A 25,674-nucleotide genomic window follows, 5' to 3' on the forward strand; every position below is an offset into this window, starting at 1 on the left:
GTGTAGCGTGACTTTTAGGTCATATATGGCAATAGCATGGGATATAAAAATACATATTTGCCTTTCTCGTCTGTATTTTGAATCAACATAACCTTGTTTTATTTAGTAACTGAGCTACTGGACTGTCTTTAAAGACATCCGGGGTAGCAACAGGAAATACTGATTTTTTCAAAAATTGCATAAATGCATTGACCATTTTGACCTGGGGGTGAAAGGACTATTTAAAAATAAAACAAATGTAAGATATATATCGAACGAGTACTTCACAATAAAACGTGTGAAAAAAATCATGTTGCATTTTTTTTTTTAATATTGCAAATTCCTGTTGCTTTTGTAGATCTTCCTGGCGATTTGCCGTCTTTTTAAAGGGGCTGCCAAGCTCATTCTCAACGGTGCACGAGTGGCTCTGCATGTTGTGTGACGGGGCGCGGACAGGCAAACGCCTTGCAACTTTATATGGCCTTTTCCTGCTCTGCAGGTCTTGCACTCCGGAGCAGTTTTGTTTGAGTGTCACGCCGCCCAAGCTCAAAAGGGGCGAGAGTGCAGCGGAGAGGAAGGGCAATACATGGCAGGAAACCTCTTCCCGGGGGCACTTGTATCTGAACTAAGCCCCGGCGGCTCCCTGCCCCCGAGAGCTGTGGCCGGGGGTGGCATCGGTTTGCTTGGGAAAATTGCCGCCTGGGGGTGGGGGAGGGATCTGCTCGAGAGCCTGGCTCTGCGCTGAACTTTCCCCCTCCACGCGATTTCCAGGAACCGCCACCCCGCTGCTCTCCGAGAGTTTCACTTTCCCGCCCCAGGCCCGCCTCTCCCGCTGCCTGCGGAGCGGGTGCCCTGGGTGACTGAGCATGCTCGGTGCACCCCAAAGCGCACAGCCCTGGCCGGAGCAGTTTCCGACCCTCCACCGGCCATGGCGGACCTAGTGCGGGCGCCGTCCGTGCCCTCCCTGGCCGGGCTGGAAGAGGAGCTCACCTGCTCCATCTGCCTGAGCCTCTTCGAGAGCCCGGTCACCACGCCCTGCGGCCACAACTTCTGCGGGCCCTGCCTGGACGTCACCTGGAGCGGCCTCCTGGCGGGCTTCAGCTGCCCGCAGTGCCGGGCCAGCTTCCCGCGCCGGCCGGAGCTGCAGAAAAACACGGTGCTGTGCCGGGTGGTGGAGCAGTTCCAGAGCGCCCAGCCCGCGGGCCCGGCCGAGGAGAAGAAGGGCTGGGACGGGAGCCGCTCCGAGGTGGCCTGCGACAGCTGCCTGGAGGCCGCGGCGGCCAAGACCTGCCTCACCTGCATGGCCTCCTTCTGCCTGGAGCACCTGCGGCCGCACCAGGAGAGCCCGGCCTTCCGCGACCACCCGCTGTGCCCGCCCCTGCGCGACCTGCAGCGGAGGAAGTGCCAGGAGCACAACAAGCTGCTGGAGTTCTTCTGCCGGGAGCACGCCAGCTGCATCTGCTGCGTCTGCCTGGTCAGCCACCGGACCTGCCTCACCGGCCCGGTGCCGCAGGCCAAGGCGGAGAAGGAGGTGAGGAGGGCGAGGGGCCCCTGCCGGGGTGCGCGGACCGGCGCTGGCCCGGGCACTAGGCTGGGGTGGCGCCGCTGTCATCGGACCTCTTCCCGCCCCCTGGCCGTCCACAGCTATGGCCGCCAACCTTCCGGCCGCCGGGATCGCTTTTTGAATGGGAGGGTCCGCCCCGGCCCTTCCCCGAGGCCCCCGCTTCCTCCATCCCCAGCCTCTCCTTTGCTCGCTCACTGTCACCGGGCAGGGGCTCTCAGTGTGGGAGGGGGCGCTGGGCTGAGCCTGGGGCAGGAGGGGTGCCAGCTCTGGGAGGGAGTTTGGGTGCAGGAGAGGGCTCCGGGCTGGGGCAGAGTGTTGGGGGGCAGCAGGGGGCGTGGGGGGGCAGAGTGTTGGGGGGCAGCAGGGGGCGTGGGGTGCTGGCTCTGAGAGGAGGGTCCGGGCTGGGGCAGAGTGTTGGGGGGCAGCAGGGGGCGTGGGGTGCTGGCTCTGAGAGGAGGGTCCGGGCTGGGGCAGAGTGTTGGGGGGCAGCAGGGGGTGCTGGCTCTGAGAGGAGGGTCCGGGCTGGGGCAGAGTGTTGGGGGGCAGCAGGGGGTGCTGGCTCTGAGAGGAGGGTCCGGGCTGGGGCAGAGTGTTGGGGGACAGCAGGGGGCGTGGGGTGCTGGCTCTGAGAGGAGGGTCCGGGCTGGGGCAGAGTGTTGGGGGGCAGCAGGGGGCGTGGGGTGCTGGCTCCGGGAGGGGGTTGGGGGTGCAGGTTCCCACCGGGCAGCACTTACCTTGGGTGGCTCCCAGTCGGCGGCACAGCAAGGCTAAGGCAGGCTCCCTGCCTGCTCCGCGGGGCCCCATGCTGCACCCAGAAGGAGCCAACATGCCCTGGGGGGTGGGGCGGGCATGAGACTCTGCCTGCTGCCCCTCTCTGCAAGTACTGCCCCTGCAGCTCTCATTGGCCAAAGCTCCCCATTCCTGGCCAATGGGAGGGGGGCGGTGCTTGCGGGCAGGAGCAGCGTGCGGAGGGGAGACCCCTGCCCCCAGGGCTGCGGAGCGGCATGGGGCCGGGGCAGGCAGGGAGCCACGCTGCACTGCTGGAGATCCTCTAGGATCAACCAGGAGATCCTCTAGGATTGACTGGTTGGTGACCACTGGTCTACAGTGTGTCTCAACCTGTTTGATAGCAGGGACCGGTTTGCTGTCTTCCTAAACTGTGTTAGGGAGATCTCAGGGACTGAGGCCAGTCCACGGTCCGGTCATTGAGAAACATAGTCTTAGAACAGCAGTTCTCAGCCAGGGGTCTGGGGCCCCCTGGGGGACCACGAGCAGGGTTCGGGGTCGGGGAGGGCGCTGCCAAGCAGGGCAGGCATTAGACTCGCTGGGGCCCAGGGCAGAAAGTCGAAGCCCCGCCGTGTGGGGCAGAAGCCCGGGGCCCCTGAGTCCCACCACCGGGAGCTGAAGTTGAAGCCTGAACAACTTAGTGGTGTGGGAGCCCGGGCACTTGCCCTGCTTGCTACCCCCTGATGCTGGCCCTGGCTTTTATATGCAGGAAAGCCGTTGTTTTGGCACAGGAGGGCCATGGAATTTTCATAGCATGGGGCGGGCTCAGAAAGAAAAAGGATGAGACCCCCTGTCTTAGAAGATGCCCCTTGCACCCTTCTCAAGATCCTGGACGGCTGCCCCTACTACTGCTGAGGCGGCCTTAGGAGCAGCAGTCTGGGGTGGTAGTTAGGGAATTGCGGGCCCCAAAAGTGCCATCAGGACCATAGACCAGGTTAGTTTATAACAAAAAGACAGGCTCTGAAGGTCAGTTCCACTGCCTGTGAAATCTTTTTCTCTTCCTCTTTTAAGAGAACATTTTATGACATACCACGATACAGACCAGATTTTGGAGCCACTTGGGCACAAAAGGGAGTTTTCTGTGCATGAATCAGCTGGATAGTAATCTAGGCGTGGACTATTAAGGCCTTTTTTTTTTTTTTAAACTGTTCTGGGGGACATAGTGCTGCTTTAGAACTTGGCACAGGATGCCCCAGTCTGATATTCTCCGGTGCCAAAGATGCCCACGGTGGGCAGTCTGACCTCAGGCTTATAGGGAGTTATGTTAATATTTTTTAGCCAAGACTAGTGACTCTTTTTGAGTTGTAATAAGGGCTTTTTTTTGGAGAGGGAAAAGGCAGGAGGAAGCCAGATGTGAGCTGTGTGCAATGAGGTGGTGGTCTCAGGCTCATTCCTTGGTTGCCCATCTTATCACCCGCAGACGTAGCATGAATTAGTACTGGCGTTGGACTGGCTGGGGGACAGGCCAAAGGAGTGAATAGGTAAGGGAAGTGGTTGCAATGGGGAAATGTTCTTTAATGGCTAAAGCAGACCTCCGTCTCCAGAGCAGCTAGGTCTGTCCTTGCTGCTGCTGTTGCATATACTTGTTGGGTAGCCACTCTGACTCTTTCCTGGGGGGAAATATCTTTCACAGTGACTGCCCTCTTTGTAATTTTCTTTAAACTGCTTTTCAGAGGAAAGAGGGGAAAGATAAACAAAAGATTTATAGCTGACGGTGTGGAAAGAAGTCAATATCAGAGGAGCCATGTACCTCAAACTATCACAGCTATTGCACATCCAGAAAGCCAGTTCACCTACTCTTTAAAATCCCTGGGGTGAAATCCTGGGCCCAATAAGCTCTCTCAGACTTTAGTCATGGACATCAAAGGGGTCAGCATTTTACCCTAGGATTGGGCCCATTGTAGTAAGCACCACGCACAGTTGTAAATGTGTTTGCAGGATTGGAAACTTAGCCCTGATGCCCATTGAAACCAATGGAAGGGTTTCCCAAGTATTTCAATGGACACTGGCCTTAGGCCCCTGATCCTGCAGTCCTACACAGCTAAAGCCCCACCAATGTCAGCGTGAGATTTGCTGGCGTAGGATTGAATGCTTGAGCCTTACAGTGGCTTTCAGGTTCATGTTTGCTTGTTTTGGGGGAGCTATTGCAGACCTTGCCAACATCCATGGTGGCTTAGCCTTTGTCACATGGGGACGCAGCGGAGTAGTGAAGTTCCATTGTTTTTATCACCATTGTACTGTGTGTACTAAGGCTGCCTACAATGATCCAATTGCAGATCCACAAACTCTTGCATCATGCAGAGATGCCTGTGGGGCTTCAGTGTGGCTCTGAGTGGGCCTGCACAGATAGGATGGGGGAGGGGTGTCTGTGGACTCCGTTCTGACCACAGGTGCACACCTGCAGCTTTTGAACCCGTTGACAACAGTCCAGTGAATTATGAAGAACTAGTGCCAGTGGTGAGCTCTTAATTCTTCAGATTTACAGCCATTAGAGCTAGTCAGATCTAGATAGAGGGCCTGAGCAAGTAAGGAGCTGAGCACCTTCCGCTCCCTGTGACTTAAAAGGGAGTGGGTGCTCCGAGGTTCACAGAAATGGGTCCTAAATATTCTTCAAGTGGCGGAATCTGTGTGTAGTAGACCAGGAAAGTAGCCTTCGCAAGGTGGTTTTAAGAGGGATGAAAGTGTGAGGAGTTGAGGAATCACATAGCTTATTAAGGGCCCAGTCTTACAAGCCTTTGTGCTTAAGACGTCCATTGATTTCCATGTGAGATGTTCAAGCTCTGCAATTTAGGTTCTAGCCATAAACATGTTTATGCACAAACACCTCTGTGACTCCCAGGCATAGCTAGTGTGATGTTGAGGCCCAGTGGGCCACTGGAGTGGAAGTCAGCACAACCTGGGTTCTATTCTTGGCTCTGCCACTGGCCTGCTGAGTGACCTTGGGCACGTCGCTTCACCTTTGTTGCTCAAATTTACTCTCTGTAAAATGAGGAGAACGACACTTGCCTCCTTTTGCTTCAGCCTTTTAAGAACTTCAGCTGAAAAGTCTTCTGCACAGGCTGGGTGGTGGTGGTCGAAGAAACATGCTCTGGCTGGGAAATCTGATGGTGAAAACAAATGTGCTTCCCCAGGTAGCTCAATTTGAACCGTTAGTGAGACGTATTGAATTCATATAACAAACCTTTCTCATCCTGCCCAAACTGTATTGCTGTGTGTGTGTACAAAGTAGAACCTAAACACGGTTGGGCAGGGCTTCTTAGCAACACACTGGAGAGAAACTGAGCCAAGATAATAGAACATTGGGTAGGCCAATCTGAAGGCCTATTTTTTGGATCTGGGGTACCTATTTAGGGTGGAGTTAGGTTAAAATTATGTTAAGGTTCATTCTTAAACCCACAAGAGCCAGGAAGGCTGCTGTGATAAGAGTGCTCTGACAGAGGTGCTGTGATAGGAGGACTGCCTTGGTAGACTCATGTCATTGTTACAGGACTGTGTGTGCGTCACAACTCGGAAAAGATGGTGCTGCATCAGTGGTGCTTGCTCACCGTCCCAACTGTGTACAGAGATTGTTTTTATTTGTTTGTACAGTTAAGGAACAATGGATTTAAAAAAAAAATCCAGTGTTGGTGATAAAGGTTGATTAAAACTAACCTTTTAATTTGCTTTTCACTATTTATATGGTGCATATTGGGAAGAGGTGCAGTATCCACGCTTTTAATTTGGGGTCTGATCTGTTTTGTTGCAGTCACAGCTAAAGAACAGACTGACGGAGCTGTATAGTCAGAGTGAAAAAGCTTCTCTGGCACTGGATGAAGTGAGGGTGCTGCAAAGACAAACCAGTGTAAGTGGATAGCCCTTGTTTAAAAATGGCTCTTGTTCTGCTATTGAGGTTATGCTAGCCACTGGGATCCTGGCTTCTTGTATTTGGCTCCTGATAAGGTGCTGTAATACTCAGATAAGAATGACTTTTAAGCGAACACCCTGTGACGTACCAGGGTACAATCCAGAGTAATGAGCAGCTGTGTCACCCCTGCCCTGCAACCTTGGGTGCCTTATAATACCTTCCTGAAGGAGCTCCCACCTGGGATACAGGAACACCTCACTTAATGTTGTAGTTATGTTCCTGAAAAATGCGACTTTAAGTGAAACGATGTTAAGCGAATCCAATTTCCACATAAGACTTAATGTAAATGTGGGGGTTAGGTTCCAGGGAATTTTTTTTCACCAGACAAAAGACTATATTATATATATATCTATATACACACACCATATAAGTTTTAAACAAATGATTTAATACTGGTACAGAGCGATGATGATTGTGAAGCTTGGTTGAGGTGGAGGAGTCAGAGGGTGGGATATTTCCCAGGGAATGCCTTCCTGCTAAATGATGAACTAGCAATTGGCTGAGCCCCCAAGGGTGAACTCTCACTCTCAACAAGGCAGCAGGAAAGGAGGGAGGGCAGACAGAGACAGAGGCACACCCTGTTTGTGTTTGAGAGAGAGATGCGCATTTCCCCTTTAAGTATGAAGAGTGGGGTCAGAAGTACACTGCCTTGTTAATTAGATCAGCAAGCTGAGACCAGACTGCAGCTGCTGCTTAAGGCAGCAGCTCCCTCCCTCCATGTGTTCCCTCAGTTCTATGGGAGATGGGGTAAGCGGGGTGCAGGAGCAGGGGGACACCCTGACATTAGCCCCCCTCTTCATCCCTTCCCCCTCCCCCCCCCACAGCAAGCAGGAGTCTCAGGAAGCAGCTCCAAGGCAGAGGGCAGGAGCAGCACATGGCAGTGGGGGGAGGGACAGCTGAACTGCCAGCAGTTGATAGCCTGCTGGGTGGCTGCTGCACAGGGAACTTAGGGGGAGCTGACAGGGGGGCTGCCGGTCCACCCTGGTTCCAACCACCCACCAGCTCGCTGCAACGGACTGCTCTTCCTGCAAGCAGTGGACAAATCAGGTGGCTGCCAGATGAGCATGTTCCCTAATTGATCAGCAATGTAACAAGGTTAACCAGGCCGACTTTAAGTGAGGAGTTCCTGTGCTCACAAACAGCCTTCCAGCATGCAAGCCACACCCTGAATGTCTGTGCAACTGCAGCCTGGCAGCCTCGTTTGGGTTACACGCTGGCTGGCTCTCACCAGCCTTATAGTGCAGGGTGACCACCTTTCCCCCCACCCCGAGATGTATGTTCCGTGCTGCCCAGCCCTCTCCTTGACAATACAACTTATATAAAGTCTCCTTGTCTGTAATAGAAATAATGTGCACACAGTTGACACCCCAAATGGAGTTTCCCACACACTTCCATTTAAACACACTGGATTAGATAAAACAAGTTTATTAATTATAAAGAGAGATTTCAAATGAGTACAAGTAATGAGGCATAGAAGTCAGAAACGGTTACAAGAAAAATAAAGATAAACTGCAACTGGTGCCTAATTTAACAAACTTTGTTAAATTCAAAGTGAAGTTTTCTCACGACATGCTTTCAGGAGTCCATCGGCTACTTACTTCATTGTTCACGTGCATTGAATGGATGTAGGGGAGGGGTTGGGGTGTTTGTTCCTCCTTTTTATAGCCTCAGTCAGGAGACACAGTCTATGTGGAAGAATATTCCCTGCTGGGTTTTTTCCACCTGTTGAACTTCCTTTGTCTCCCCTTCCTGCTTCATAACTCCGGTTACTGCTTAAATGCAAATTAAGCAGAACGCACATTACTTTTTTTAGGACAGACCTGTTTGCCAAATTTTGCATGGTAGGGCTGTGGTTTGGAATGTGTATTAATAACATCATACAGGGAAGTATTATAACTTCGCATACAGTGTTGCCACACACATTTTATCAGGACAATGTTGACAAGCAAATTTGAGTTTTTTCAAGTGGTTCCTTACAAGACAAAAATAATTACAATGGTGTGGACATGGACATTCTGTCACATATAGGGTGACCAGACAGCAAGTGTGAAAAATCGGGACAGGAGGTGGGGGGTACTAGGCGCCTATATAAGAAAAAGCCCCAAATATCGACTGTCCCTATAAAATAGGGACATCTGGTCACCCTAGTCACATACCCATATAAGTAGTATTTTGACAGGAAGTGTACAGAAGCCATTGTAATCATCTGACTAAGAATGGCCTATGTTTACATGGTAATCCCCGTTGGTACTAACAATGGAGTTAGAACCCATTGAAAAGCATGAGCCTGTACAGCTTGAGCTAAAGGAATAAGAACCTGGTCCAAACCCACTGAAGTCAGTGGGAGTCTGCTCCCTAAAGAGGGAGGATAATCCAGTGATTAGGGTGCTAGCCTGGGATTTGGAAGACACGGGTTCAGTTCCATGCTCCACCTCCAGACTTTTCTCTGTGATGTTTGGCATGTCAGTCAGGGCTTGTCTACGTGAGGACACTCAGGAAAAGTAATCCAGATTAACTAAAGGTGTGAATTAAAAGTGGATTAGTTAAACTGCATTAAGCCCGTGCATGGACATGCTTCAGAACTGAAAGGAGCCTTAATTTGGTTTACCTTAGATTGCTACAGATGCTAGCTAAGGGATCAGATGCGTTGTCCTTCTTTATTGCAGACTAGTCACTAGAAGGGGACAAAGAACCACATTCAGCCCATAATGAATCCCTCTTGGGGAAAGTGAGGGTAACCAGCTGGCACTCTTTGGGGTGAGAGCACGCTTTGTGCAATCTCACTGCCAAACTGACTGGAGACTGTTTAAACTCCTCCACCTTTCTCTCCCCCCTACCAGTAAGCAGGCGTGTGCATGGCACTGCCCTCTGAACGTGGCGCTTCCGTGAGCTGTGCTGACTCAAATTGGAGGATTGGGCCAAAAGAAATCTGATGAGGTTCAATAAGGATAAGTGCAGGGTCCTGCACTTAGGATGGAAGAATCCAATGCACCGCTACAGACTAGGGACCGAATGGCTAGGCAGCAGTTCTGCGGAAAAGGACCTAGGGGTGACAGTGGACGAGAAGCTGGATATGAGTCAGCAGTGTGCCCTTGTTGCCAAGAAGGCCAATGGCATTTTGGGATGTATAAGTAGGGGCATAGCGAGCAGATCGAGGGACGTGATCGTTCCCCTCTATTCGACATTGGTGAGGCCTCATCTGGAGTACTGTGTCCAGTTTTGGGCCCCACACTTCAGGAAGGATGTGGATAAATTGGAGAGAGTCCAGCGAAGGGCAACAAAAATGATTAGGGGTCTGGAACACATGAGTTATGAGGAGAGGCTGAGGGAGCTGGGATTGTTTAGCCTGCAGAAGAGAAGAATGAGGGGGGATTTGATAGCTGCTTTCAACTACCTGAAAGGGGGTTCCAAAGAGGATGGCTCTAGACTGTTCTCAATGGTAGCAGATGACAGAACGAGGAGTAATGGTCTCAAGTTGCAGTGGGGGAGGTTTAGATTGGATATTAGGAAAAACTTTTTCACTAAGAGGGTGGTGAAACACTGGAATGCGTTACCTAGGGAGGTGGTAGAATCTCCTTCCTTAGAGGTTTTTAAGGTCAGGCTTGACAAAGCCCTGGCTGGGATGATTTAACTGGGAATTGGTCCTGCTTCGAGCAGGGGGTTGGACTAGATGACCTTCTGGGGTCCCTTCCAACCCTGATATTCTATGATTCTATGATTCTATGACTGCCTGATATTGTCATCTCTGCTGTACAAAGGAGCAGGGGCTTCTTGAGAGTGTGCGTGCCCATGTAACCTCATGGGAGCGGCATAACTGAAAATGGTCACCTGGAGGCTCCTGCTGCTGACTCCGATGTCATGAGGAGCTGAATTTCTGTGGCCTTCTGATGCTAGGGATGAGCTTCACCCAGCTGGCATAAGGGGAGAGGAAGTGTAACCTGTTCTAACTCCATATGGACCTTTGTCGCCCTCTAATAGCTGGACCACATACTGAGATCTGAGTCTGCTACTGTCTCCAAGCTAATGCATCTGGTCTCTTAGCTCGTGCTGTTAAATCCAGAGGTCCCAAACTCAATCCATGCTGATGACCAATGGGCTATTACATGCAAATACCCTGATGGGTCAGAGACATCACACTCAGCTCCTCCCTTCCGAATAATAACTTTGCACCCCCATTGGGCCAGTCTGTCTTGGGGAATCTGGAAGTGCTTTGCAGATGTTAGTTAATGATGCCTCACAAAACCCCCGTGAGACGAGAGTTGTTATAATCCTTATCAAAATGGGTGGGCTAAAGCACAGAGGTGTTTTGACTTCCCCAAGGAGGCAGACCTTGAAGTCTTGATTTGCAATTCTCCTTTTAACCACAAGATGGCACAATCTGCCTTGTTTCTTGCCTAACACTGAGTGATTTTTGGGGCGAGGGTGGGGATGGGCTCTGTTTCTGCTCCCTTTGAAGTGAATAGGAGATTTGCCATTGATGTGGGGGGAAGGATAAGGCCCTTTGAGGGGCTGCTGTGGGGAAATGGAATGAAGGCAGAGATATTTCACTCAAGGCTTTACCCCACAAGTAGCCACTTTGAAACCAATGTTAATATGTTGGTGATTTAGGAGACAGCTGCCCGAAAGATGGATTTGCTCAGAAGTGAGTTCTTGGAAATTAAAGCTTTAATAGAAGAAGAAGAAAACCAGGCAATGAAGAAGGTTGAAGAAGAGGAAAAGCGAGTCTGTGATAAGTTTGATTATGTCCATAACGTCCTGGGAAAGAAGAAAAATGAAATTCAGGTCATCAGGGACCAGATTGAAATGACACTGACTGAAGATGATGACATTACATTTTTAAAGGTGAGTGCTGATGTTTGACTTTATGTTTGAGCTCAGAAAGAGACTTCTGCAGGAGCCCTGCTCTGACTTTTTATCAATCTGTTGTCTGTACATAAAAAGAGATTTTTCTATAAAGATTATATTAATAATTTGTGATGTGACTTGGCTTTATAAAAGGCATAGAAATGTGTCCACTGAGTTAACTGTCCTGTGAGTATTCTAGGCAGTGATATTATTTGCCTATTGAATCACTGGTTAGGATTGTTATTCCTGTTGTTGTCTGCATAATCATTTTCTCCCTTTTTATAGGCAAATTATCCTCCAGTTTATCTTTCTTTTCTCCCAGCCTTTAGCCACAGTTGCCCCCTCCTGGTTGGGTCAGTTAACCAGAGAAGTAGTTGTGGTGTAAGTGAAGTTCACTGCTATGACAGTATCTACAGTAGCTTTTCCTCTGTTTTCAGATATCATATGAGAAAATAATCCATGTAGGGTACTTTTTATTGAATTTTGCCATGACTGATTAGTGTTCGAATATAATCTCCCTTCCCCCCAATAAATCAACACACATAAGAAGAAATAATGCAGAAGTAAAATAATTTAAACCAGTTATGACATTCCAGACTCAAATTTTTCTATGCAGTGACTTATCCCTGACTTCATGAGCTCTTCCATATCTTATTACAGAAAGCAGCGAAATTGCGACAGACTTCAACCAAAGATGTTTTCATCCCCAGAATCGATCTGGACCAAAACTTGATACACACCATTTATCAAGGTGCCTTTTCCCTTAAAGAAATAGTGAAACGAACGGTGAATCAACCTCAGGAGAAGAAAATGGAAGGTATGATCATTTCAGAGAGAATTACCACTGTGGGTCCTTGTTTTATTGTTTAGAGATCAAATAGTATAACCCCTTAAATTTAAAATATTCAGAAGCAGACTTTTCTGGCTTGTCACAATTTTGTATATGGATGTTTTAAAACTGTTGGTCAATTGAGCTGTTTTGTAAAGTAATGAAACCCTCCCTCTCAAAATAGAAATACTACAAGTTAAATACTCAGGGTGGTTAGGAAAGAGAACTGATTTAGGTGTGTTTTTGTTTAAAGCTTGTCAACAGGACTAAACAGTGGTACGCTTTATTTACATTTGGATAAACTTATAAGTGTCTTGATACTTTCCCACTGATTTTTGCTTTGACAGAACTCTCATAAAAAGCTATATTCTCATCAAGAAGTAGACTGTGATAAATAAAGAAATTAGTCTTGTATCTTGGCTTATGAGGAGAAATTCACCAAGAGAATTAAAAATATGGGAAGAAATGGAATGACACTTTTTTCCTGTATATCTATAGGCGGGTTTATCTGTGTTCCTAGCACATTGGGCTTTCCCTCATCTGTTCAGCTATTGCAGCCTTGGCATAGAACGTTGTTTACCTTCCATACTCCTCTGCGTGTGTAGAGTTCTGTTGTAGAGAGCAGAAAGTTGGTCGTTTGATAGGTGATCTTTGGCTGGGGAAGTAGGGCTGGGTTGAAATCATGGAGCTAAGAGTAAAATGGTGAATGTGAAATATATGTTAGTGAATTTTATAGCACTGATCGAAGGCTGGGTTATCCCCATTAAGCTTTCTTGTTTATTGGCTCCATGTCTGCAAGTCAGACCTGCTGGATGGGACAGATATCCCTCTTATCAAATCAAAAGTGTTAAGCTGTACTTTTTGTCTGAAATTAAGTACATTCTTGAAGTGTGACAGGGTGTCAGGTTTTATACCCTCTTTGTAGACGTGCAGAGTTATTCTGCTGACTCACCTTGGTAGCCAGCCTGGGCATGGCTCTTCAACTTCAAGTTCAGTCATATAAAAGTGACTGTCACTCAGAAGAAAAAGAAAAAAAATCTAGAGGGAGTAAGTGTTTGTGGGATCAAACTTTTGTTAGTAAGTACAGTCTAGCTGCATGGGTCAGCTATATACCTAAGGATAAAGGCAAATCTCAGAATGGGGGTGATTTTTGAACTATAGCCCACTGTAGGAAACTGGTGGACTTCTCTATAACTAAAAATCCATCTAGTTTAAGTGGTCTGAACCTCTAAAATAAGATGCTTAAACTGGGTTTAAGTGCCTGTTTTAGGGGTTTGTGCCATTTCAAAAAAAAAGTAGACGTTTTTTAAAATCCAGGTAGTTTAAACTGATGCACTTCTCCAATGTAGGCAAGGCCTATGCACTGTGCTGGAAAGTGAAGGGTGATCTGGCTTGTTTACAAAGTGTCTGAAGAGGCCACGCTATCTTCATCACGTCTAGAGCCAGGTCTTTTGTTGCTGCACACAACCTAGTGGGATTGTAAGGGTTGCTAATAAAGATCAATATGTATCTGAAACAGTTGTACTTACCGATACAAATATCCGTAACAGCAGGTGGACAGTCCAGACTAAGTGTGGAGGAGAAGGGTAAGTTCACCACGCCCTGTCCTCCTTTCTCCCCTGCTTCTATCTTTTTCACTCCTTCCCTGGCTGTTTTTAAATGTGTTTTTATTAAACAGTTACAAAGTACTGGTACTGATCACTGTACCTGACTCTCAGGCAAGACCAAGCTTTTTTTGTTGTACCTTGTATCAGATGTAGGAAGACGACAACATTGTAATGAGCTTATCTTTATAAACTTGTGCATTGTGGTTCATCAGTATTACAGTAGACTGGGAGCTGCATTGTGCTCGGTGCTGTGCATGCAATGAGAGAGTCCTTGCTGCAAACAGCTTATATTGTAATAGAGAAAGGGGAAAAAGCTAGAGACTCTATGAAGTTGACTAGTGCCTTTCCTGTTGCCAGGTTCTGAGACCTTACAGGGATGTCTGGCAGCATAAAGCTCTAAGAAAGATAGAAACCACTATTACCCTATTTTTACAGATGCAGAAAGATGAAGTGTTTGTGGAGTCGGGATCTTAACTTAGCCCCATTAAGCTGAGCAGGAGTCTTTACAGGAGCGAGGCTTTAATTGAACTCCCAGCTCTGCCACAAACGTGGGCAGAGATCTCCTGAGTACCAGCCAGATATCTTAACCCCAAGACTATCCTTCCTCTCGTTGTAGCTTGTTACAGCAATACAGCTGTAAAATATGGTGTGTGTGATTTCATTGCAGCAAATCCACAGTGGAAACCTAAGGCTTTTCAAATAAACACTTCAAATAAACTCTCGGCATCTGGAAGAAAAGCTGTGGGATCACGTAAGTTAACAATGTGGCCATCAAAACCTAAATGCTGCTCATACAATTTTCCCTCGAGCAGTCAATGCAACAGTATCCTCTAGAGCAAATAGATGATTACTAAGGGGCACCGTCAACTTGAAAACCACATCTCTGTCTGAAAACATTTTTTGAATAGCAAGCTTCGCCAAGAAGACTAGAACTGACAGCTCAGAGAAATTATTCCCCCAGCCCTCAGTTTGGTTAGATTGTACACCCCAGTGATGTCAGCTGTACGGTGCATGTGGCCGATGGTTGCATGTCTTGTCTCTTGCGCTTGTGTGGTGGCATCCCTCCCAACAGGGCAGTGCCCAGCACTGGGAAGTTCACGCCCCTCCTCTTTCTTAGGCGCCGCCAGAGGGCGTGTACCTGTAACGGCTGCCGCAAAAGGCAGGCAAGCGCACTGAAAGGCGGACCCAAGCAGGGTTGGTTTGTTGCTCCTGCACCCACCCAAAAGGCTCCCTCCTTCCATTGATGCTGGTTTATAATCCAGGGCCCTGGTCCTGTGAGGTGCAGAGTTCTTTCTGCAAGGTGCAAACCCAGTGGGAGCTGAGAACATCTGGTTGAGTGCCTAGTGAGGGCTAACCAAGCAAATTGCACATGGTGTGGTGGCCTACTGGTCTGTAGCTCAGGTTCTGCTATGTGTGTCCATGCAGGTGGAAAGGCTAAGCAAACCTCTCCTTGGCCTTTGGGCTCTCTGCCTGCTAGTCCAGCTATTCCACAGTAACGGTGCAAGGAACCGAAGTCTCGATTAAGCTGCCCATAAATGTCTGTTCCTCCACTGTTGTTGCATGTGATGCGTCCTGCTTTATAAGCTTGCTCATGTTCTCTCTTCTCCCTTCACAAGAAGCTCCAAAAATAGGTAAAGCCCCTCAGAAGCCTCAGTCGGAGTCGAGTGAGGATGCAGACACGAGTAAGTGATGGATTGTTCATTGTTCTTGTTGATCTTGCTCATGTTTATGCTCCTGGGGCCCAATCCTGCCAGGTGCTGAAGCCAAGGAGGGGAGGGAAGGCAGATGAGATTATCTATGGGTCCCAATGCAAGGTACCAAGAAAGTGCCCTAGGTAAGCACTTTTGAACTGATGCTTCTTACCTTGACGTTTTTCAGTCTGATTTGGCAAGGTCTCCTCCATTCCATTGGCTTAAAAAAACAATCACCTCATGAAGAAATGACCTACGTATAATATAGAGCTATTAATCTGTAGCTAGAGCTCTTGAAGAAGGCAAAACAAACATATAGCAACTAGCTATCTTGGATGTAGACACAAGCAGTGTTGCACGGGTCTTACATTAGCTGTGCAGTAGTGGTTTAAAAACCACTGGCTTGACCCTGAAGTGCTTGACACTTAGATCATCCATTGGTTTCAACGGGAGCTCTGTGCCTAGAGCACCTGCAGAATCAGGCCCTATATTGTCAGAGTTAAACTGACTGGTAGTGTATGTGTCAGCCTGTTGGAGAAGTAAGCAACACAGTACACTCTGTGGGTGTGTATGTGTAGTAATTAATTTTCAGCCTGAAAAAGTCTGCACTGGTCTGCAATGTGCCAGCACTTCAGCTGCTGTTAACTGCAGGAATTCCACAGGCTTCAGCAGAGCTATACCAGCTGCAGCGTTGTTCTTATGTGTCAGTGGATGTCGTTTTTAAATGTTAATACATCTGGCCTTACACTGAGTAACAGAGACCTTTTATTTTTTCAGGGGATAAAAAAAAACCTGCCAAATCTGGTAAGTGCAGAACTTCAAGAGACTTTTACTCCAAAAAAGCAAAGCAAAACATAGTACTTAAAATGCAAAGTGGAGGATGGCTGACTTCAGTGTGCTGGAGGCAAGTGGAAATGAGCGCTTAGCTTGCGAAGGCTCCTCATGTCTCTTCAGGACAGAGGTGTCTGGCTGTGTCAATTTAACTCACAAAATTGTGTGTGAGAATGGTCCTCTGTGGGCAGTCAGTGGGAACTGGACCCCAGACTCCTCTCACCGAAAGCCTGGTCTCTAGTGCTTGAGCCCAAGGACGAAGTCCTCTAGCTGGTCTCTGTAGAAAAGTCATTAACCTCTTCTGTGGACGAGCCACTAGGGAGGATCCAAGACCCCCACTGTGGTAATGTGAACTGCATGTGGAAGATACATAATTGTCAAGTTTGGGTTAATAGAGGCTCTGGAATGGAAGTGCAGGGGTGACACAGGGCAGCCTTGGGCTGCATTTGGCTAAGCTGTGAGGAAATTACTCCCGGGGGAATTCTGTGCCAAAAAATTTAAAATTCTGCCCGTTATATTGTAAAATTCTGCATATTTTATTTGTCAAATAAACACAATATAATCAACCCCCCACAGTTCAGTCCTCCCTCAGTTCAGTCCTCCAGCCATCATCACCACCCCATCAGTTCAGTCCCGCTAACCCCATTGACCCCCTGCTCTCAGTTCATCCTCCCAGTCCTCACCCCATCTGCTCAGAACCTACCATCAATACAGACCCTCACCCCATCAGCCCCCACCCTCCTCACTTCAGCCCCTAGCCTCACCTCTGCTCCTTAGAGTTCTTCACTCTCCCCAGGCCTGAGGAGCCCCCAGCGAGAGCCCCAGCCATACCTGGGGCTGACAGTGGGAGCATTTTGGTAGAAATCATAAATTCTGTGTGGGGAAAAAGAAAAAATTCTGCAGGGAACATTAGTTCTGTGCAAATTCTGCAGAGTGCAGTGGTGCAGAATTCCAGCAGGAGTAGGAAATGCACACAGTGCCTGAGAACAGCTGCATCAAAGACCATGGAAAAACTCCCCCAGATGTACGCCTGTATTTCCTGCAAGGGGAAAGGTGTCCTCCATCCTGATTTCTCTCATGGGTGTCGAGGGTGCTGAGGGCTTTGCGGGAGGTGCTGTCCACCCGCAAGATTGGGCCCATGATGACTAGCTCAGTCAGGTTGCAAGTCCCCCTCTCACGCATGACTTGCTGAACGCTTCGAGGAAAAAGTAGCTAAAATTATAAGATGGGGAACTGGGTGACCCAGGGGACTTGGCAATAAGATGTGAAGCCGCTTAACCTCTGTCACAGTTTCAAATCCGGCCAAGGTCAGTCGTGGCCTGTGTTTAGTGAGCAGTCCACACCCAGAACCTTTATCACAGCAGCCACCAGGGGCTGGCTCTACAGAGACACACGAGAATGTAAACTCAACCTGCAGTTTGCCTTTCCCCCCTGAGCTGGACCCTGCAGAAAAGGGTAATGACTGTTAGTGGGTCAGGGCAGGGGCTGCCTGGCTGGCATGTTCCATATTGTACCTGTTCTGTGGCGAACAGAACTCACTCTAGTAATACGCTCTTTAATACAACCACTGGGATTTCTCCAGGCTGTCCCACGTGCAGAGGGGTTCTGGTTTTCTGTTAATCTGAGATTCATAGATTTAGCTTTAGGACAATATTGGATTACATTTAAAGAAACGGTATGAACTCTGCGTGTTCCCCAATGACAAATTAAGTGACATGCTATTATTGTCTCTCTCTTGCATAAATTCAGCACCAAACACTGCGAATCCAGGTGCAACATCTCTTGAAAGCTTTTTAACAAAATCGAGAGAGGAGCTTCTGGAGTGTAAGTAACCTGACGTGTTACATTTTAAAAATGACTGATTCTTCTTATGATCATGTTAGACTTCACTGGTATTATGTGAGTCACTTCTTTCTGGATCTTCATGTAGCTATGGCTTTATTAATGTACTGAAATTGCTGGTTAACTGATATATATGAGGGGAGTTACTAGAAAAAGGGTAAGGCTGTTAACTACTAAAATACTGGACCTGTTGCCAGAGTAGGTCAAATTCACTGCTAGCATAGGTGTGACACTAAGTTTAATTGAGGTCCACCCACGTATGGCCCTGCTGGTTTGGGATCACTGTTCCAAATGAGTTTGTTGGGACATGGTATAAAAATTCAGCCCCGCAGGTGGGGTTCATTGAAAGTTAATGGTGTTTAGGCGCCGAAGGCATTTTTAAAAATTAGTGTTAGGTTCCTAAAAGAAGGGAGACTTCAGAGTGGAAGATAGTAATTGCAATGGTGAATCGGACCCATGGCCCATCTAGTTCAGTATCTTGTCTGCGGCAGTGGCCAGCACCAGATGCTTCAGAAGAAAGCCCACGGTGGGTAGATATGGGATCATTCCCCCACCCCAGGAAGGTCTCATCCCGACCCCTAAGAGTTGTGGATTGCTTTCGAGACCCAGAGTGTGAGGCTCTCTCCCTTCCAGTACTCTCTGCTAGCGCTAATGGTTAGGACTCTGGTGATCTCCCTACAGCTACGCCGTGTTGGCGGCATTCTGGAATGCTGCTTGTTGCCTCGCTTGCCCTCTGGCACTCCACTTGTGCTTATGGCCTGGGGTTCTCATGCCAGTTGAAGCCGGGCATGTTGCAGAGCTCTGTCTTGGTAGGGGTGGTCACCTCCAAGCAGGGGTGTAGGTTGATGATGCCATATGCCTTTCAGTGCCACATCGATAACCCCTGCGCTGCCAGAGTACCAGGGCTGTGCTGTCAGTTCCCTTGGGATACAGCGGGAAGGGATCCTTTCACTCTCCTCCGCCACCCTGAAATCACCCATGCCACAGAGCAGCAGTCGACCCACTCCACAACCACGGCCGTTGTCTCAGGGCTACAGGCGCCACCACGGGTCCTGGCCTGGGCGCCCAGTCTGCTGGAGGAATGACTGTTGGTGCTGCGTAGTGATGGATCAGCAGGCGCTGCCTTCACCCCGTCCCCATGTACTGATCCAGGTGGCAGGCATCTTGCTGACTGCAGGCATCTTGCTCAACACCCACACTTCCCTCTTTCTGTGCACCAGTTCTGCTGGATCAGAGCCAAAGAGTAGTGGATGCAGGGTTAATTCCCTGGAGGCCGCACTTCTTATGGTGATTGGTGGGGTGTGGGGTGTAACCCGGTCAAAATGACCTTGAGGATATATGGTTTGGTGGGATGGGTTGTGTTTTTAATCTGTCCTTATTAGTTAATACATCGCTAGCTCATTCACTTTATGTGTGGCAGTGATCGGACTGTGTGTAACACTATGTCTGAGTTAGGGGATCATGTGGCCAGAGAGCACTGAGGTAAACATATGTGTGTGTGTGCGAATCTCAAACTGCTACCTTTCCTCTCCTTCCCAGCCTGGCCGCACTGCAGTGGCCATACCTGTCTCCCCACCCGGAGGGGAAAGTGTGTTGCATGGCACTAGCTGCCGCGCTGAAAAGGGGAAGCTAGTGGAGAGTAAGCAGTGGGACCAGTAACTGTTCCATCCCTTCGCTCCCCCGCTCTTTGTACATACACACACACGAACATGCCTGTCCGTGCACCCCCACCTTGCCTTAGTACTTATAATGTATCGATGGGTTTTTCCATAGATGCTGCTAAAATCACGCTGGATTTCAACACCGCTCATAACAAAGTGCTGTTATCAGACAGAAACACCAAGATGTCGGTCTCTGAAATACCCCAGAAGTATAACCCCCACCCTCAGCGCTTCACCTACTGTTCCCAAGTGCTGGGCTTCCAGTGCTTCAAGAGGGGCATCCACTACTGGGAAGTGGAACTGCAACGGAATAACTTCTGCGGCATCGGCATCTGCTACGGGAGCATGGAGAGGGAAGGGGCGGACAGCCGCCTGGGGAGGAACAGCAACTCCTGGTGCATTGAGTGGTTTAATTCAAAAATTTCAGCCTGGCATAACGATCTCGAGAAATGTCTGCCCAACACCAAGGCCACCAAGATTGGTGTGCTGCTCAATTATGAGGGAGGCTTCGTTATTTTCCTGGGTGTTGGCGAGAAACATAACCTGATCTACAAATTTAGAGCGCAGTTCACTGAAGCGCTCTATCCTGCTTTCTGGGTGTTTTCCAGTGGCACTATCCTTTCGCTGTGCCAGCTGAAATAATAGGCTGTCACACCTGAATCTGTTTGCTCAGGGTATTTACATCTGCTCGCTCCCTCTCTGTCTTTCAGGGATTCACTATGGTAGTTCTAGCTTGCTCATTTAATTCAAAGCACATACGTTCTTGCTTTTAGCTTGCTGGATGGCTTTTTCTGGTGGCTTTCTGCTTATCCAAAACCACTAGACTGCAGTCCTGCAAGTACTGGGAAGTTACTGGTTAGAAAAGCAAGATCTACAGAGTGGATTTAGTGCTCTGGTTTGACATGTGTGAAGAAAGGTGGCTTTTACTGCACATGAATGTAAAGGAGAGCGAGAACTTTTCTCCATCTCAAAGAAGATTTTACCTGTGAATATTTCCAGTTTTATAACTTACAAAAATAAGGTCCCAAGGGGCAGAACAGGAATTCTATTTTTAAACCTCCTAAATTGTAATAAATAAGGCACCTAGTTTTTATAGCAATATTAAAGAAGAGGGACGCAACAGCTCCATTGTTCCTTTTTCTACAGAGAGAGACCCAGATTTTTGCCACACAATGCATCAAATGAGTCTTGGGTCTATCCGCACCAATTTCACTCTGTTTGGGCAGGAGGTTTAACTGGCTGTAATATGCAGTTTGGGGGCTGGTGCATCCCATTCTTCCCATCTGAATTCCTAAATCCATCGGTGGAGCACTGATGACCGTGAAAACTCTCGGAGGTTTTCCCTGCAATCACTAGATAGCAAAGGTGGTTCAAGCAAAAGTCTTTAAAAGAACCCGATTTCTTCTTTTAAAAGAGAAATGATGACTATGAGACGAAATCAAATGATTTTCATGGCTAAACACAAGGGTCAGATCCAATTACCACCGATGTCAGTGGGAGTTTGATTCTGTCCCAAATGTAGGAATTTTTTTTTTTTTCTGAAAAAGCCCAGCAGCGTCCTCTACCTCTCTTGCTCTATCCCGTCACTAGTTTTAGAGGTTGATTTTTGCTGTCTGATTTCCTGTTGCTCAGGCAGTCGTCTATAGGCAAGAGACCGGCCTTGCACAGGTATCGGGGGGCCTTTTGAAATGGTTAAACCTATGGAAGATACTTCCTACACGTGGTTTGTCTAACACCATTGCAGATGGGTGTGGGTTGAATTAAATAAATACACGTCTTTAGCGCCGAATGGTAAAAGCCAACATGGGGTAGCATGTTGGAATAGAAGACCAGAAACTTTTAAAGGAAAGTAGCAAGTGACCGTGATATAACCAAGAACCATGTATCGAAGCCAAGTGTCTTCAGAAAGAAGCCCTGCAGAAATTCCTCTGTAGTAGCTAGGGTTAAGAAGTTACTGATTTATCACTTGTGTATCTGAATTGTCTTGAAGAAAGCTTTGATGGGATGGAACAACTCAAATTCTGAACATTTGCGGGGTATTAAAGATCGGAAAGGTGAGCAGCACCACAAATTGCTCCTGCCGTAGAGATCAAGGTGCTTTTCAATGCCACCATTGAAGAAAAAAAAAAAAAATAAAAAAATCCCTGTTTGAAATGAACAGAATTTAAAAAAACACATCTAGTTTTTTAGGTAATCTAAAGGGTCTGTTTGCTATGCCTTTTGGAATGAAGCATCCAGTCTCACATAATGTATCAGGGTGCTTTACTTCTTCACATTATGAATCTCTACAATACCTCCTTACATTTTGAGGAGGTTGTGGGAAGAAGTGGAGAAAAATATCTTGGGCTTGCCTAATAGTATTAATGTTCTGCTCATTCACCACAGGGTCAGAGAAGTTTCTCTTTCGAAGTATGGCATTCCCTGAGTACCAAGTCTTTGTGCCATTTGGCCATGATACTGAGATCATTACAGTGGCTTCCAAAAGTCTGAAAACTGCCTTAGGGCAAAATTGAAGCATCGTTCTGAGCGATGTGTCCCCTTTGGCATTGAATCTGCATGTGAGCTGGCGAATCTTCTAAACTAGCAACATGTTGGAAAGGATGATAGAAGGAGAATATGTTTCTGGGAATGCATTTTTTTATTCTCCTGATGCATTGTTTTTACTTTATGTGCTGTGACATGGGTTTACTTTGGAACCTGTATAGCAATTGCTCCTTCCAGGCATTGTCTGCGGTATAGGAGACCTTTGCTGTAGTTCATAACTATAAAACCCTCTGAAACTGGAGAAACAACTAGGGGACGCAGCTAAAGGTTGGAGATCTGAATGTCTTGTGCTGATAAGTAGGAGTCATTGAGAGGCTTTCCTTGCTAGATCTCGGTCCTCAGACCAGTCCATAAAGAACTGGGAAGATGCTGAAATTGACCATGTTTATTGACATGTAAAGCTCTTCATAATGGAACTTTGTATGCCCTGTGAAATATAATGCAAAGCCACTGCAGACACTGTAGCATTAGAGAGGAGACAGTATTCACAAGAGTTTTGGTGGCAGAATTTTACAAGGGCTGAAGTTTCTGAAGTGCTTTAGCAAAGCAAAGTATTGCAGCATTCCAGCCTGGATGTTTAACATCAACGTCAACTGTCTAGTCGTTCAGAGACACCAGATGTCAAAAATATAATAATATTCCTTTGGTCAAAAAGGGATTTAGTTAAGGAACTAGTATGACCTCAGCGCTGGATCACAGTGGGGTTATTTGGAGTAGCTGTAGTATTGAAATATAGAATGGGCCAGTTCATCTTTCCAAAACCAGTTCAGCAGGAAAGCAATCTGGAATGCAGGACAAAAACACTTAAAATAGCTTAGAGAGCAGGAGCTGATGCTGAGCTGATCAGAGACAGGAACTCACTGACTGTGTAGAACTCCTCACAGGAAGGATCATAGACAACATGAGCGTGAACAACGAGGAAGAAACCAGTGCAGTGCTGGACAAAGTTGGAAACCAAGTAATTGACAGGACAAAGAGCTTTATGATGTTATCCAGTGTGACTGCCAAGAAGAAAAAGATGCTTTGATGGGACAAAAGACCCTTGATGTATGGCCCATCAAGAACACACACGGGGGGGACTCATTGGAAAGTGGGTCTCACTGCTTTCCATGTGCTGGGTTCCCCCACCTTCCGACTAAGGTGATCTCAGTCTTGTTGAAATATTCAGGAGCTCTGGGGTCTTATTCCCCATAATGAATCCTGCTTATTGCTCAGGAGAGCTTTGGATTTTTCCTCCATAAGAAATGGGCAGTTGACACTTCCTTAAAGAGTCCTACCTTGTATTCATTGTAGGTGCTCATTGGTCTCTTTCCCTCCCTAAAGAGTCCTCCTTTCTATAGAGGAATTCTAGGATTTTTATGGGATCTGGGATCTTTTCCTTGTGTGAAGTCCTGCAGAGATTTCAGGTGCTCTGGACTTTTATCCACATAAGTGTTTCTAGTTTTTACTCATCGTCTGGGAGGTGCATGCTCTCCAATAAAGAGTCTTAACTAGTATTCAGGCATTTTGGATTCCCTTTCACATAAGGAAGCCTACCAAGTTTTCTGATGTGCTGGAATGTTGTTCCCCACTGAAGAGTTTAAAATACTCCCGGTGGACAGACCCTCTAAGGATCTCTGCTTTTGGATGCATGAGTATTCTCTAGGCCTGTCTGCCCATCCTGCAATGCACCAGAGCAGTAAAGGGCCACTTTGGAGTAATCTTGGGAAAGGTTGTGCTTTGTGGTAGCAACTTGCGTATTCCTGTGCTGCCCATGGCTGTCAGCAGTGGGAGTCCAATTCTTGTAGTCCGTGCTCTTTGACACAGATCCACAAAATGAAGACCATAGTTTGGGGATTGTTGCACTACTGTATGATATGGAATATGTGTCATGGATTAGCGGGGGTGGACAAACAGTTGTATTGGTAACTTTTATTTTCAGGCTAGCTGCAAGACACGTGGTTGAGATGTCTATACTATTCTTATAAAATCAAATGAGAAACACTTAACAGTTTCTTGCAAATACAGCCAATTAAGTTATAGTGTTTAGTGCTTAGCTTGATACACTTGCACTACATTAGATGGAATATCTGTTGTAAAACAGTTGATGGTAGACGTAGCATAATAAATTTGATCAATTGTTTTCAATGCAATCTCAAGATGATGCAGCTAAAACCTCATAGGTAGAGTTTTTTTCCTCTTCCAATAATGGTATAAAAATAGTATCTTTTTCATCAGTTTTAATACTGACAATAGATATAGTCATCCAGTGGATTAGTTCTGTCCATAAGAAAAGTCCTTTTAAACTTAATTTTCTAGGAATTCACTCTGGAAGAAAGGTGACCCAAAAAGCCAGGAGCATTTTGGGGAGTGGCAAGTGTGCAAAAATGTAACGAGTGGAAGGACACAAATATTCAAAATGCTTGAATCACTAGATCATTCTTTCTGTAATTTCTCTGCATGTGAAATTGGTTAACAAAAAATCTTGTTGCTAAGAAAAATAACAATTATAACAAGTTTTACTGAATGCATCTTTGATTAAAATTGTCTACAGTAACTAGGATAGTCCTGAGAGCCAGTTGATACTTATTGTGCTCTCGCTTTTAACGCTTCTATGTAGTGATGCATCAATAACACCTACAGTCTGTCTCATCAAGGAAGCCTGTAGCCATGTATTTGGGAGGTCTATCGTGTTGTTGGGACTAATGATGTAAAAGTTGCATGGTGTGACGAATCTAATATCTGTTATGATCTTTTATTGATTCTGCAGCTGAGTGAAAGTTTTGTGAATTCAATAAAGTTTGATTGTCATGAAATGACATATTTAGTGATTTAAACTGAAGAGGCCTTGCTCCCTATAAATGTGGACTATATAATCCACAAATAAACAGTACTTGGGGTGTCTTATAACTGATTAAGTGATTGGAGTGTTGTGGGGAAGGGAGGGACAAACCATGTTGTACAATTTTTATATAGAGCCTTTCTAAAAAGTATCCAAGCACTTCACGAACTATACAGAGAGCATTCTTCGTCTGCCACTGAAATGCACCCAGCTCTGGGCTGGGACACTAACTGCTAAACAACTGCACAACATTATGGTTGAGGGAGAGAGGTGTAGAACATTATTGCACCCAGCGGAAGCTGCAGACAGAATTCAGTATAAGCAAAAAACTGGAGGAAAAGGGAGTGACTACTGCGACTTGCCTCTGGTATAAAAATGCACCAGGGAGTCTCTTTGCATACGTATTGTCTAAAAGATTGCAGCCTGTAACTAGCAATAGTTATTTAATACTTCTTTCATAATAAAGCCCAGCGACCCGGATTGGGCTGGAGGACCTTATTTGCTAGGTAAGCACTCGCCATGCAAAAGTCGATATAAGTGACTGAGGAGCACCCAGACAAAAACTAAGTGAATGTGATCCTTGGTGACTACTGAGAACGCCACCTGCTGTGATGGGTATTCTTAAGTGACATGGATCTCTGTCCCTGGCTTGCTTTTTCCTTTCCAGCGTCTCTGTGGGGGAAAAGATCGGGGGAGAGAGAGATCTATTTCTCCTCAACACCACCTCGCCTAAAAAGAAGACAATGGAGAAGTGAGTCAATGTCTAGTTT

At 47.1% G+C, this 25,674-nt stretch overlaps 1 protein-coding gene across 3 annotated transcripts; it reads left to right on the forward strand.

The window, feature by feature from the left end:
- The first annotated feature begins 445 nt into the window (after positions 1-445).
- TRIM25 (tripartite motif containing 25) lies at positions 446-24,878 on the forward strand. Of its 3 annotated transcripts, none has more exons than XM_048818939.2 (10): positions 446-1,510; positions 6,075-6,170; positions 10,842-11,075; positions 11,739-11,895; positions 13,458-13,493; positions 14,182-14,265; positions 15,134-15,196; positions 15,983-16,009; positions 17,786-17,860; positions 19,652-24,878. In XM_048818939.2, the coding sequence occupies exons 1-10, from the start codon at positions 908-910 to the stop codon at positions 20,179-20,181; spliced, it is 1,905 nt and encodes a 634-aa protein (XP_048674896.1). In that variant the 5' UTR covers positions 446-907; the 3' UTR covers positions 20,182-24,878. The 3 variants fall into 3 exon arrangements, with proteins under 3 accessions (XP_048674896.1, XP_048674895.1, XP_048674897.1); XM_048818938.2 differs by having other exon boundaries at positions 448-1,510; positions 15,131-15,196; XM_048818940.2 differs by lacking the exon at positions 13,458-13,493 and having other exon boundaries at positions 449-1,510; positions 15,131-15,196.
- The last annotated feature ends 796 nt before the right edge of the window (positions 24,879-25,674 follow it).

Source organism: Caretta caretta, chromosome 14 (genome assembly GCF_965140235.1).
Source record: "Caretta caretta isolate rCarCar2 chromosome 14, rCarCar1.hap1, whole genome shotgun sequence".
NCBI lineage: Eukaryota > Metazoa > Chordata > Testudines > Cheloniidae > Caretta > Caretta caretta.

Bases quoted from the DNA above. Each gene is read 5' to 3' on its own strand.
- TRIM25 (XM_048818938.2), top strand. From the start codon at position 908: ATGGCGGACCTAGTGCGGGCGCCGTCCGTGCCCTCCCTGGCCGGGCTG. The intron at 11,896-13,457 runs GTATGATCATTT...TATCCGTAACAG, and splicing joins TCAGGAGAAGAAAATGGAAG to CAGGTGGACAGTCCAGACTA. The intron at 17,861-19,651 runs GTAAGTAACCTG...GTTTTTCCATAG, and splicing joins GAGAGAGGAGCTTCTGGAGT to ATGCTGCTAAAATCACGCTG.